The sequence below is a fragment of the Anoplolepis gracilipes genome, chromosome 1 (genome assembly GCF_047496725.1).
Source record: "Anoplolepis gracilipes chromosome 1, ASM4749672v1, whole genome shotgun sequence".
NCBI classification, from domain to species: domain Eukaryota; kingdom Metazoa; phylum Arthropoda; class Insecta; order Hymenoptera; family Formicidae; genus Anoplolepis; species Anoplolepis gracilipes.
Genome location: NC_132970.1, coordinates 381420 through 395834, shown reverse-complemented (window position 1 = coordinate 395834; position 14415 = coordinate 381420). Strand labels below are relative to the sequence as shown.

The following is a 14415-nucleotide window of genomic DNA, read 5'->3' as shown; positions in this document are numbered from 1 at the left end:
CGAGTGATAATTATTTTTGGCGTGGTGCAACAATTGCATATGGGCATTCGTTCATAATACATGTGTTAGTCTTAAACCTAAAAAAAAAGAAAAGAAAAAAATATTTTTCGTTAAATCTCTCAATCAATATCAATTGTTTTTCAAATATTATTTTTGATGAGTAAATATATATACAAAAATATTTACAGAGAGAAATACATGTACATCACCACATGTAGTTGAAGTAATGATGTTATAAGAAAAAATGCGATACATATAATTTAGTTAAAAATTAATGCTTCTTATGACAAATCTTTGATCAAGAACTTAAACAACTAAACAAGTACTTGCAATATATGATTGCTCAAGCATCTTTTACATTTCTAATAATACAAATTGCAAATAAAATTTTTTTTACATAATTTTAACAAAAAACGAGATAATAATCAATGATCCAAGATTAAATGAATGTGATTGTGAATACATAACGTAATGTATAATGAATCTAAATTTAATACATTGTACATGCATGTTACCTGTGTGCTATATTGTAAAAAAAAAAAAAAAAAAAAAAAAAAAAAAAAAAAAAAACACTTGAATTACTTAGAAAAGTCACGAACTATAATAGTCAGTTATTCTTATCATCGCCATGATAAAGACAAAGAAACGTGACTATTGAAAGTTAAGTAGGCAATTGCGCAACTTTAAATTTCTTGATTTTATTCCGAATATATCTGGATTTCATAATCCAGATATTGTACAAGTTGAAAATTTCTTGCTTGAAAATGTCAACTTGGACAAAGGCACGATTGACCATAGGTAATACTTGTGCAAAATATTACTATATAAAAATTAAAACTCTCCCCACACATTTCAAAAACTAAAGTAATAATAAATATAAGCAAAGCGAATACTATTTTTTGTATACAATGTACAATCGAGAGAAGGTTCTGTTTCTATTGAACTCTTTTCTTTCTAATAAAAATATTCAGAATCACTATTTTTTTTCGCTTTGAAAACGAAAAATCATTCAGACGTACCAGTCCCAGCTTTTTTTTTTCAGTTCTCGCTAAGTTCTTTACTAAAGTTTTGTTAACGTATTAAGTTTTTTTTTAATTCACGCCTTTGGTATACTCGGCTCTTAATTGGCCGAGTGTTACTTTTATATCGTGAAAACTCGGTCTCTTTTCTGGCTGTAAATCCCATGCCTGCCAAAAAATAATGTGTCTTACTAAGATAATGTAATAATGTAATAAGATACATAATATGAGAAAAACTAAAGTTTACTTTACCTGTCTCATAATGTCATAAACTTCCACAGGACATCCATCTGGTGGTTCCATCTTATACCCTTTTTCTACACACTTTACAACATCGGCTAATGGCTGCAATTGCAGTAATAACGTGTGGATAAAACATATCATATATTTCTTATAAAACGTTCAACGTGACAGTATTACTTACAATTCGCGGATACGGCACACGACCAAAGGAATAAATTTCCCAAAGAAGGATTCCAAAACTCCACATATCAGACTTATTTGAAAACTTCTGAAAACAGCAAATGTAATACAATGTTATACAATATTATAACAATACATTTTTGATTCGTCTATAAGTTATCAAGAGATTGTCGTATACTTACGTTCTGTTTTAAAGCCTCTGGTGCAGTCCATTTAATTGGCAGCTTTCCACCGTCGAGGGAAAAGTTTTCATCCCGTGCCAGCCCGAAATCGGATACTTTAGCGGAGTTGTCTTCTGCCACAAGAACATTTCTCGCCGCCAAATCCCGATGAACAACGTGTCTGGATTCCAGGTACGCCATACCGGCACACGTATCGCTACAATATATATTAAAAATGCGCGATTAATAATACATCTAGATATTTTATAATATATATTTTATAATCGGCGCGGACAAACGTTCATTTTTTACATACTATGCAAAGTTGATCTGATCTTTTTTGGAAACGTGTAATCTTCCTCTGGACCGTAAATAATCCACCAGGGATCCTTTGCTCATATATTCCGTAACCAGGTACATGTGTTGATTATTAAAAACGAGACCGAGTAATTTAACCAGATTGTCATGTATTAAGGAGGTCATTAAACTCGCCTCGGCCAGAAACCTCTGTGCCGCCTCGCTATTATCCTTTAGCATCTTCACTGCGACTCTCTCCCCTCGATAGACGCCTAACAGCACATCGCCAAACTCTCCCTTTCCGATGCACTCCCTTAATTCTAACTCGTGAGTCTGTATCACCCAACCGGCCTCTACGAACGCCTTTGGATCCACACAGAAATCTTGCTTGCCCTGTTTCGGTAGGGATTTCGTTAACTGCGTGCATAAACCATCCGCATCTTGTTCGTAATGTTCCACCAAGAGCGCCAGGTTCTCGAAAAATTCTTCATCATCAATCGTCAACTGGTTGTTTTTATATTTCACCCTATAATGTTGTACGCGTCCTTGATAGCATACGCAGAGCGTGTAGTCTCCGGGGAAATTCGTTGACTCACGAACTAGGAACAAACCGTCCTCTCGCGGTCGCAATAATCTTTCTGCCGTTTCTCTAGATATTTTTCCGTGGAACCATCTGCGCAGGTGAAAATAAAATCAAATAAAATCAAATAAAATTCAGAAGTAAATGGAACATTACAGATTTTTAATTCATAACGTTTTCAGTAGCATATGAAAAATATTCAATTAATATGTCCGTATCAACTTTTTTGCATATTCTACTTTTGTAAAGTTAATAAACCCAACTGATTCGAACTTGTTACATTTGTAAATGTTAAACTGACAACAAGTGTGTCACAGAATAATACATACGGCATCGCATTCAGCTTCACCTCGTGTCGCGGATTGACCGGCAACGCAGTGGTGTTGGCGCCTGGATTAATAGCGTTCGAGGTGAGAATCACCGGTGACGACGTGGCGTTCACGTGCGTAGTGATGTTGGGGGTGGTAACGCTCGAATGCGTGGTCATCGTCGGCGATACTGGATGGGACGGAATGTTACCTGCAGACAGGTTTGAAGGAACGCTGTGCTGCTGCTGCTGCTGAGTGCTGTTTTGTATGAGGGGATGGGACGTTACGTTTGAAGGGATAGTGTGATGATTTTGATTGCCGTCGAGTTTCGCTTGTCGCGCTGGCGCTGACACATTCGGGTATCCACCACCCGCATTGTGGTACGTTGGCATGGCAGCTGCCGCACAGTAGGCTCTATCAACCTACGGAAATGAATGAAGCGCATTCACATGAGCGGGCGTGATTTATTCAGTATGCCTCATTAAAAAAGATGCACATTAGAAATGCTCCGGTACATTCGTATGGAGAAGATATAACGAACGGTACAAAGTGGCAATATTAAACGATCGAGATACCAAAGCATAAATTTAATACTTTTTAAAAAATATGTAAAAATTTTAAACACCAGTGTTACAAACAATATTGTTAATAATGTTGTTGAGATACGCGCATAATGATCCTTGTATGTACTCGTCTTGCAGCTTAGATTTCTTTTGAGATAAAAGTCTTTTAGGGTCATGAACATAATGGACAATCATTGTCCTACTTTCTCCTATTCTGGAGAGAACATTAAATTGGGTGGGTGTTTAAATAGTTGTGTACTCCATGAATCTTTTTCAATTTCGATTTGGGATCGTCTAAAAAAATGTTTCTACACGGGAAAGAAAAAAAAATTATGTAGGAAAATACAAATAAAGTGTTGCAAAGTGATCGGCGATCACTTATATATCGTCGGGACGATGCAATTATTCCCGAGGTTCGACGTAATCTGTGAGCAAGCGATAATTAATTGAAACTCGTTAGGCAAATTAGACCTCGATATATTGTATATTCAATCGGGACGTATCCGCCGACCACGCCGAGTTTTAATATACAGTGGTTAGTCTAAAGTGCCTATTGTTTCAAGGTACTATATACTACCGCGATGTTCATCCGCCGTATTACGATGCACCGCACGTCCGTACACGGGACGTGTATGATAGGTGAGTCACACTGGCCGCCTCTTATTTTCAACGATTGTAATACGAATAAGTGTGGTAGTAGGCCTACAATTATCGGAAACTGACTAAGCGACATAATTTCCACGTAGGATGCATTTCTGATTGAAAATTTATTTATTGCAAGAAATTATAAATTGCCTCCATTTTAACATTTGAATATATTCTCTGTTGTATCGTACACTTTGAATTGAGTCAGATCAAATCAATTTATTGGAACACGCATATGAGAGACGTGCGGAGAAATATTTTTGCCAGTTCGGATGAATGAAACATTACAGCACGTACGACACGCTTCGTAACGCAGGGAAATAGCTCTTGAAGAAAATGCTTCCCGACATGATTTCCTTACGTTATCCGTATCGTGATCAGGTACGATAACAGAAGAAACAAATCCATCGTACCGACAAATATTGAATAATTCAACTGAGACTTTATCCTTGGTCGGATGCCCGCGAAACAGAAAGAGAGAGAACGAGCGAGTTATGTCACGTGAAAACGTATAGTTGCAGCAAAACATAATAATATGCGAATAGTTCTGTTACGTAACCCCTCCTCCCTCCCCTTCCTCCTCTCTCCACAAGTAGTCACATTTCTGTCGCGTGTCCCCGCTCCGGATTTCCAGACAGACGGATGAGAGCGGTCAAGCTTTATGCGCGTGTCGAAGAGAATACGAGAGATACAGAAGGGAATATTAGACGAGATACTGCTCTGAAAAAAAAAAAAAAAAAAAAAAAAAAAAAAAAATATCGAACTCACGCCGATCGAATTTACGATCTGATAGAACTGTGCATAATTCAAATCACGCTGGCTGCATATAACATTCGATGAAACAAGAACGAAGAGTTGATTTTTATAGGTCAGAGGTATCACCTAGCTTGTCTTTCTCTACGGAATTTTGTTCAGCCAAAAAACAACATCGCGCCCGTCAAACGCGAAACGCCTTGAATATCAATATTGAATCCGAATGCGCGATGCGTACACGTGTAATACACGTTCCTCGTCGGGCTTGTCGGGTTAGGTTACATGACTGCACGGCCGCGTAGATTTCAGGCTAATAAAATTTATTATCGGCTGCACGCGACGTTAATTCCTCTTGCCGGTGCATAACACGTGTAAAAAAAAAAAACTGCTATGCAAAACTGTTCTATCGCATGCAACCAAGTACTTAAAAGAGCTATGTATACATACATAGCTATAAATTTGCCATTTATATGATGCAAACTGTCTATACCTTCATATATTAGTGATTCAGAGGAAATGCGTGCGGTTTATGTAGAGGTTCCGTATATACGTAGAAAAAAATTTAATGAGTAAAATACATTGTCAATTATGAGAAAAAAACTTTACCGATCAGTGAACGATAAAAGAAATTGATTTAAAAATTTTATTACACATACAAATTTTTGCTTTGGGGTTTAATTTATGATTTATTTATATCTGTAGTGTTATCTTAGAGTATGGACTTGCAATAAATACTTTGAAAAATAGTATATAAATGGACTGTTATTTTAAGAAAAATAATGTTTTTTATAAGACTGACAGATATACCGTTTCGCTTCTGATACAGCAAAAGTAGATAAAATTCTCAAGTTTTTAAGTATGTTTTATCAGAGATATAGAAACGTAAAGTAAAGCTAAGCATATTTTACAAGGCAAGTATCATTACGTGTCCGTTTGGCGAGAAAAAAAGCTTCAAGAAATTTTGTATGATAATGTTCAATGCTTGTAAAATATCTTGAATCGAGTATTAGATTGCGATGTGTCATACATTTATATTAATTTCAACAGAAAACACAGACGCAATAATTATGCAGATTTCAAGGTCGACGCCGAAGTTTCTGTTTACAACAGTATGTTTCCAACTGTAGCTTTCAATGATTCACTATCGAAGCGCTTTTATACGAACCGCAGACCGCAGAGTTCACATTGCGCACATATTTCGCCAGGAGCGACAAGATTATATTCGCACGTGGAAGACCTCCCCGGTTTACCGGCAAAAAGTATTTCCCCGATGACGCGACTGTGATGTGAACGCGATCCTGAGTTCTCAAGACTGAGCAATAAATTGGAATAACCACGATTTCCCTTGGTTTCCGACAGGACGAAAAGGATTCTTATGAGCGGAGTATCTTGTAGTTTGCAGAAAGGAGATTATTTACTGGAAATCTCCTTTTTGAGAGCAAGATTATAAATTGAGAAAGAATCAAAATATATCTTTCCAGAACTTGAAAAATTGTTCTTACAAGAGAACCTCGTGGAACTTGGAAATTCTGATTTTAATGAAACTTTGTACACATATATAGACGGGATAAATAGATGAATTTAGAAAGTTTCAGTTGCGGCGGAAAATAAAAAAATTTTCAAAAATTTTTTTTAAATTTTATTAACATGATTAAAATAGAGGTAATTTTATCATAAAACTTTTATCTTCACTAATTTTCCAGATATATCGAGAAAAGCAAAAAGCCGCTTTATATACGAGGGATGGTTTCACCTCTTTCAAACGTTTTTCCGCAAGGTTCCCTTGTTAGTCTACTAAAGAGAGATAATTTATATAATAAACAAAAAAAAAATTTGTATCATAAAAAAATATTAATATAAATAAAAACATGAAATGTATACCAAATAAATTATATGAAACAATTATTATGCAGTAATTGTTAGCTTATAATTAATAGATATTATAATTTTTTTTTAATTATAGAAAGCCTAAAAGGTTCGAAATGGACGCGATCATAATCATAATGAGATCGAATGTATTAGTCAAATTAGATACGTATTACATTGAGCGAACGAAAATGTTCCGCATAGCTGATTCAAGTAAAATCGTCCACACGAAACAAACAATATAAATAGACGAAATATTCAAGATTGCTGGCTTCGCGAAAGCGATTTACGCGAGGCTCGTGCTCGGCACGCATTGCGGTCCTATTAATATCCCACGAGAGAGAACGTAAAAGGGCTGCGAAAGACACAGGGAGGAAAAGAAGGAGGAAAAGAAGGAGGAAGAAGAGGAGGAAAAGAAGGAGGAAGAAGAGGAGGAAAAGGAGGAGGAGGAGGAGGAGGAGGAGGAGGAGGAGGAGGAGGAGGAGGAGGAGGAGGAGGAGGCAGTGAGACGAAGAGGCAAGTGCGGGCGCGTGCAACAGATTCGCGCCCGGCGAACGAGCCCGTGGTGCTGCCGCGCTCTTTAACAGTACACATTACTGTACCGTGACCCGCACCACGTTTTCCATCTGACGTCGCGCACGCATGACGGGAAGGGGAGAGAAAGAAAGAAAGAAAGAAAGAAAGAGAGAGAGAGAGAGAGAGAGAGAGAGAGAGAGAGAGAGAGAGAGAGAGAGAGAGAGAGAGAGAGAGGACAACAAACCTTCCACTCTCTTCTTCTCACGCTTCTTCCCGACTCGCGATGCAATTTCCGAATGCGCGACGCGCGAAAAACTTTTGCGACTATCGCAAGAGACACCTCGAGCTCTGTCTAGTCGCGCCGATTAGTCTCCGGATTGGTCTTCCGTCTAGTCATCGATTAACCTCCGGATTAGTTCGCTGATAGAACCATCATATAGTCAAGACGCGAAATTCTGTTAGTCATTCCTACGCGTGACAGCGCGATGAAAGGTATATCCCGGGTTGGTTCTTTTTTGTGCACGAACTCTAGAAATAATTTCTTGGCGTAGGGTCATTTTCCTCAACAAAGCTGCCAAAAGACAAGTAATTTTCGTGCAGTTTAAGTGATTGAAGGATGAAATCGTACAGAGAGAGAATATCTTCTCAATCGCAAAGACAGTTATTTCATGGTTTCTAATCTTATACCTGCTCTCCAAGTTACAATATTTCTCGAATTATTCATTATGTATATTGATCAGAGAGATTATGTATTATTGATTTTAATAAGTTTGAAAACGGATAATACATAAAGTTAAACGTATAACGGATTTAGTTATACAAACACGAATTAAAAAAATTAAATAAGTGACCTTTAAAATATTTAAATTTTTCTGAATAAAGTGTTATATAATATTCAAAATTTTTATATATAATATTTCTACTTTCTTTTCTACTTTATCCTGATATATCTCACATTTTTTCACGTGTTATTTTTATAGTTTTTAACGACGTCGCTAAAGCGAATGTCCGAAGCAACATCGAGTATACAAGTAGATCGTATCGTGGAATGCGTGAAACGCGAATGGCGCTACTGCTGAATAGCGGGATCAAACACTCGGCACTTGGTTCTCGTATAAAGGGAGAATTTAAATGAACATAAAAAGCAGCGTTTATCTTTCATTTCTCTCTCTCTCTCTCTCTCTCTCTCTCTCTCTCTCTCTCTCTCTTTCTAGCATACTTACTCGCGCCAAAACGGAGCTCTGAATAGAATAGAATTCCGTTGGAACCGCAATGGAACGCGAAATTTCTAGCTTCTACTGTGTATTCGCATCGTAACATTAATTTCTTCGAATTTGTCTCGCTCGAAAACGAAGATTAACTCACGATAAAATGCGGAGATTAATTTAGCGTAATGCAAAGTGTCTTGGAAGCACACCTATGCTTTGCATCGAGTATCCATCTTCCGAAAATATTGCCCCTCTGAAAGAGAAATAAAAAATCGTTAAATTTCGATAAACCTCATCTTGATTCCTATATCACATGCATATAAATAATTTTCATGCGGAAAACATCCACAAGTAATTATTGCAGATTAAACAAGAGTAATAGAACGATTGCCAAAAATAATAAGCGGATATTAAAACTTTAATATCGTCAATAAAGTGTTTTAATATTATGAAATAAAATATTTATAAATAAAATGTTATTATAATAAGACAAATGTCATACTATATATAGAAGATAAGAATACAAAACCGCGCTGTTTAGCTGTGGCTTGAAATGATTTTCTATAATGATAACCTTTTTACATCAGATATTTTTTTACGTATATATATAGATGCACCGCTTATCGGAGTTACATCATCGGACGTAAATTCGCGCGTTCTCGTCCGCTTCCTCAAGAATTAATTAGAAGAACATGGGATAAAATTTCGCTCGAGTTTGCGACCGCAATTCAGCAGAAGAGAAGAAAAAACGCACGCGACTGAAAAGAAGGAAGAACGTTCCATTTGAGGCACACAATTAAGCTACGACTATGACGTCGCCCGTTAACCGTATAATTAGCCAATTGCTAATTGTCCGGGTTCACACGAGACCGGGGCCAGTTTGCTAGACTTCGAGACATATTAATCACCAAGTGGTTTCGTACAAAGTTCCTCTCACGTCGCGAATCGAACCGGGTCACGATGTCAGAGAGGATATAGGAACTTGAAGAAGCGTACTCTGGAGAAAAACCTTGAGAGTCGGTTACAAGAACGTTAACGTTGTTCATCTTCATACAGGTTCTTTTTATAAACATTCAGCAATTTAAATTAAATAAAACTTGATCTTTTTTTCGAATTTTGACTTTGATAATGTTGGAAAGAGAGTAGGATCTTACTTTAACTGAAGCATCTAAATAACTTGAAAATTATATTAATTGTTCTATAACAATATCATTATAATTTTTTTCTTAGTACTACAGATTATTTCTTTTTCTATTCTAAATAAAAATTCTATTAACCCTTATTTCGCGCGCGATAAGTAACTGAATAAAACTGTTTTTTTTTTTTTTTTTTTATTCTTGTTAAACATGAATGACATAAATATTCCTATTCTTAGAACATTTTTATTACAAGATAAATTTTAAAAATTGATTATTTGATGAAGATTTTTAGTCGTATATAATAACAACAGACTGTGAATCTCCCAACAATTCAAATTATGTTTAGCTCAGCACATTGTTAAAATCCCGCTAGTTCATCAATATTTCCTGATGGTGGTCTCTTGCTCTAATGCCAATGCACGAAATATTAAAAGTGTCTCTGCTGTAAAAATCATTTACAAGACTTATTTTAAGAAAGACAAATTACGTTTGACAATCAATGTCAGACTAGAAAAAGAACTATGAAGCGGAGGAGCTCCGTTTCCGCCCTGGTATAACATTTCCTTACGTATTTTCTCTCGCGATGGACCAGAGGTTGATGTAATCGAATGAAACGACAATTCTGATTGAGAAAACAGACGCGAGTTTGCATTCAAGTCAATCCGGCGTTTGCCGGATCGCCATGTTCGCATCTGTCATTTAAATAAATACCGCCCACTCAGAGCGACAGGAAAAAAGAATCACGTCTCTCGCCAATATAACCAAACTCTCGCGCGCACGGATCCCGAGACAAGGAGGAATGTCACTGAACGAAGCGTCTCGGCGCCGTTTCGTCAACGTTTCGTACGAGCACACGCAAATGTACGCACGCACGCACGCACGTACGCGTAATGCGATAATACACACCTAAATGCGTTTGCGGCGAAACAAGCCGCCGTGGAGGCCGTGGAAAGAGGCGCACGTTGCACGTCGCACGTCGCACGTCTCTGGCCGTGTGATCGGCCGAAATTTAGGCGCGACAGGGATGCGGACGGACGCGGGACACGCTGCGACAGCCGTGCGCGTTCACGCGCACGAATATTCATGGAAAAACTGCGCGGCGCGAATCGCGTACGGAAACACCTTGCGAGAAACGTCACTCATTCAGGTCGAGTTGGACGGCCATTTTATTACGCACGACCCGAATGAAAAGAGAAGCACCTTGATTCGCGCATGAGGCCCTGAAATTATTCGCACCAGTGTCGATTGATAGGGTTGGACTCTCTCTTTCACGCATGCGCGAAATAGAGCATCGTATTGGCTCGCGATAGTAACAATAAAGGGGCTTCTACAATGCGTTGCCAATGTCTAGTTGCCAGTTGTTAAGGCTGGCAGCTCTAGTTACAAAATGCTATTTCCGGTTGAAACAAGCAGTTAGTTGAGGACATTGGGAACCAACCAATCAAAGCAAAGCAACCTTAAGATATATTTGCATGAAACGATTTTCCACCAAATTGCATATATATACAATGTTATCGTTTCAAATAAGCCTTAATTATCGTTTGAAAAGCGAAATTTTCAGAAATTAATTAATAAAAATATATATTTGTACGTAATGAGTGAATTCCTTTTCCTGAATAAGTGGAATATATTACTAACATTTAATTTAGGATAGGTGATTTGGAAGACAGTTTGCTATGTGTTTTTTTTGAAACTTTGGCAACGACAGATTTAACCTCCTAATTTAGATGGTTCGTGTTGCAGAATGCAGTTGTAATTTCTTGCAATTTCCATATGGTGATTGCCTCCGTTGACAGTACAGAGTTCTCATCGTATTCGTACATTTGATTTTACTGCGACACGATGGCATTGCAATTACAGATTTTATCAAATATTCTGCAGGTAAACGACCTTGTTTCAGTCAATAATAATTCAAAAATATCTAATCCATATTGTCAAGTGGAGACACTATCTCTTCACATCACTTTTCGTTCGATATACTTAAATACAATGATACATTTAGTATTTAAATATAATTTTCAGCGATTAGAATCTGTGGAAACTACAGCAACTGGCTATCTTTATGGTATTATATCCAACGATACATTAACAGTTCTAACATTCAGTCTAAAATCACACGACAATGAAAATGAAAATGTAATTGATTATACAACACTGCAATTTAATTTACCTGCAGACATATATTTTTGTGGTATATTACACATTGGTGAATGTAAAGAAGTAAATCCTGACGTTTTTAAGGTGATTATATATAGATATTATTATCATGTAATAAACTATATATTTATACAAACAATATTAATATTTTGCAAATATTTTAATATTAAATTAATATTGTGAAAAAATAATACAAATATTGCTAGGATTAATGAAATATATATATATATATATATATGTATATTTATTTGTTTAGGATATTGATATTACAGATAATCCTTTACTTTTGAAATATTCGCACAATACATTGGATCTGCAGGCATATCTTTATGTACATGAAAAATTAGAAGCTGTTAATAATCTCAGTATTATTAGTGAAGATGATCTTTCTCGACAATTTGTATACATTAGAATGCAAGCAACTTTCCCACTGGTTGCTCAGGATGGAAACATATTGGAAGTGTTACAAGAGTCACGAAAAAACGTAAAATTTTTTTCTCGTTTGGCATTTATGCCAATATTTTTATATAATAGTTTTATATATCTTACATATTGCATAACTTTGCATTGTTATAGATTGCATCTGGAAAAATAGGAATACATTTTCCTCTGAATAATGTATATCTTTTTAGAACTGATGACAGTTTAAAAAACACAATGTTAAAAGATTTTTTATCTTTGTCCGAAGAACACAAGAAATCTTCAACTGAATCAAGTAATATAAATCATAATACTGGACCAGTGGTATGTTTTTAAAATCTAAATTTATATGCACTTGGAAAGCTATTATTTCTATATAATTTAATTATTTTTTCAATTTTTATAGAATATTGTACATGCAAACATGTTATTGAAGATATCAGATGAAAAACATTCTGAAGAACCTATCAAATATGCTCCTGTCTTGCAGCACATCAAACGTAAGTATTACAAAACACACAAAATATGATTTATCCAAATATAATAATCTGTAAATATCACAGATATCAATCCATTATGTTTTTAATTTATTGATACAGGATACTCTTGTTACAGGATCTTTTGATAGTATAGAATGTAATATACACATCAATGCATTGTCACTAGTGAGTTTAAATGTGATATCAGTTGAATTACATGCAATTTTAGTGGAGTCTATTTGTCGAAACATCAGATTAATTGAAATGCGGCAAGATTCCCAGTTTGATGATATAAAGCTCTCTGCAAAGTTACCAGAAGTTATGCATTTTAAACCTCGAGGCTGTGGGCATTTATTCACAATAGTATATCCTGATGATTCTACTAACGATAGTACAAGTAAGATTTTTCGTATCATAATTACATTTGGCTGTTGTCATATAATAAATTTTGTGATTGTCGAGTCCTACCTATTATTTTTACAATACTATATACAATAATTAATATTATCGCACGTTTTTAATGACGCACAGTAATATACGTGTCATCTATTTGCTTTTATACAGACCAGTCGTATAATTTCAGTGGAATATCGTAAAGCTTTACACAAGGCTCTAGCATTAGATTTGACTAAACCATATTTTCGACGTGGGAATGCTATAAAATTTGACATTCAGTCAAATGAGATACTTGTAAATCCTCATCAATCCCTTTTACATAAAGGTATGTATTTAAGCACTCAAAATTTATAATTTTAAAATTATATATAATTATTATTTATTAGGTGTTATGGGAAAAATCAGTATTGTGGATGGTTTGTATTCATATCATCACTATATGCAAGATAATTTTGATGATAATGGATGGGGATGTGCCTATAGATCTCTTCAAACCATTTTTTCATGGTATAGGTAATAAAATTTCAAATGAAATAACCATATATTTTACAGCAGCAAAGCTTATTTTTTTTGCTGCTAAAATATACATACAAGTAAGCTGCAATCTCTATTTTATATAGATTACAAGGTTATACTGAAGTGCCAATACCTTCCCATCGCAAAATACAACAATGTTTAGTTGACATAGGCGATAAACCTTTCACATTTATTAACAGTAAACAGTGGATTGGTTCGACTGAAGTAAGTTTTGTGCTGCAGACTTTGCTTAACATAGATGTAAAAATACTTTGTGCGTCAAGCGGGGAGGAGATGTCGGCCTTAATTCCCCAACTTGTAAATCATTTTGATACACAGGGTACACCTGTCATGATTGGTAATTTCTTTCTTCATATTTTATAGATATAATAATAAGTGAATATATTTAATAAAATATTTCCATTTTATTTTATACAATTTTCTAATATTTTTTAGGTGGAGGAGTATTAGCTCATACAATTCTGGGAGTTAGTTATGATGAATCATCCAGAGAGGGAAAGTTCTTAATTCTAGATCCACATTACACCGGCATAGACCACTTACCTACGATAATAAATAAAGGATGGTGTGGATGGAAAACAAAAGATTTTTGGAAAAAAGATGCATTTTATAATATGTGCCTTCCACAAAGACCTATAGCCTTCTGATAAAATATATTGTACATAATTCAATTTTTCTAATGTATATATAAGTAAAGTGAAATTCTCTATTAAATATTAAAATACACACATCTATATATAAAACAATTTTCACAATATATTGTGAGACATTATTTCACTTTTGTGTGGTATATGCAATAAAAATAATGAATATATATTTCGATTTGTGATTAAGTTTGAGAAGCAACAAAAATTGATATTGGATTTGTCATACTATTATGTTGAACATTCATTTATCAATTCTTTGATACTTAACAAAATTTTTATTTTATAAAATAAAATATATTAA

The 14415-nt window shown here is 35.2% G+C and overlaps 2 protein-coding genes across 9 annotated transcripts; one reads left to right on the top strand and one right to left on the bottom strand.

Moving 5' to 3' along the window:
* Nucleotides 1-546: 546 nt before the first annotated feature.
* Nucleotides 547-10676, bottom strand: LOC140672943 (tyrosine-protein kinase CSK). 6 transcript variants are annotated; one of them, XM_072905448.1, is made up of 8 exons: nucleotides 10385-10676; nucleotides 8497-8592; nucleotides 2810-3210; nucleotides 1920-2573; nucleotides 1625-1820; nucleotides 1444-1527; nucleotides 1272-1364; nucleotides 547-1187 (listed from the first exon to the last, which is right to left on the bottom strand). In XM_072905448.1, exons 3-8 carry the CDS (start codon nucleotides 3178-3180, stop codon nucleotides 1092-1094), a joined length of 1494 nt encoding a protein of 497 aa, XP_072761549.1. In that variant the 5' UTR covers nucleotides 3181-3210; nucleotides 8497-8592; nucleotides 10385-10676; the 3' UTR covers nucleotides 547-1091. The 6 variants fall into 6 exon arrangements, with proteins under 6 accessions (XP_072761549.1, XP_072761524.1, XP_072761525.1 ...); XM_072905423.1 differs by having other exon boundaries at nucleotides 1444-1530; nucleotides 10385-10674; XM_072905424.1 differs by having other exon boundaries at nucleotides 1444-1530; nucleotides 8549-8592; nucleotides 10385-10674.
* A 314-nt stretch (nucleotides 10677-10990) lies between these two features.
* Ufsp2 (UFM1 specific peptidase 2) lies at nucleotides 10991-14305 on the top strand. 3 transcript variants are annotated; one of them, XM_072905413.1, is made up of 11 exons: nucleotides 10991-11132; nucleotides 11206-11359; nucleotides 11501-11719; nucleotides 11892-12119; nucleotides 12212-12379; nucleotides 12462-12555; nucleotides 12671-12931; nucleotides 13118-13255; nucleotides 13317-13443; nucleotides 13551-13804; nucleotides 13903-14305. In XM_072905413.1, the coding sequence occupies exons 2-11, from the start codon at nucleotides 11321-11323 to the stop codon at nucleotides 14112-14114; spliced, it is 1740 nt and encodes a 579-aa protein (XP_072761514.1). In that variant the 5' UTR covers nucleotides 10991-11132; nucleotides 11206-11320; the 3' UTR covers nucleotides 14115-14305. The 3 variants fall into 3 exon arrangements, with proteins under 3 accessions (XP_072761514.1, XP_072761517.1, XP_072761520.1); XM_072905416.1 differs by having other exon boundaries at nucleotides 11004-11132; nucleotides 11222-11359; XM_072905419.1 differs by having other exon boundaries at nucleotides 11011-11065; nucleotides 11222-11359.
* Nucleotides 14306-14415: the final 110 nt, after the last annotated feature.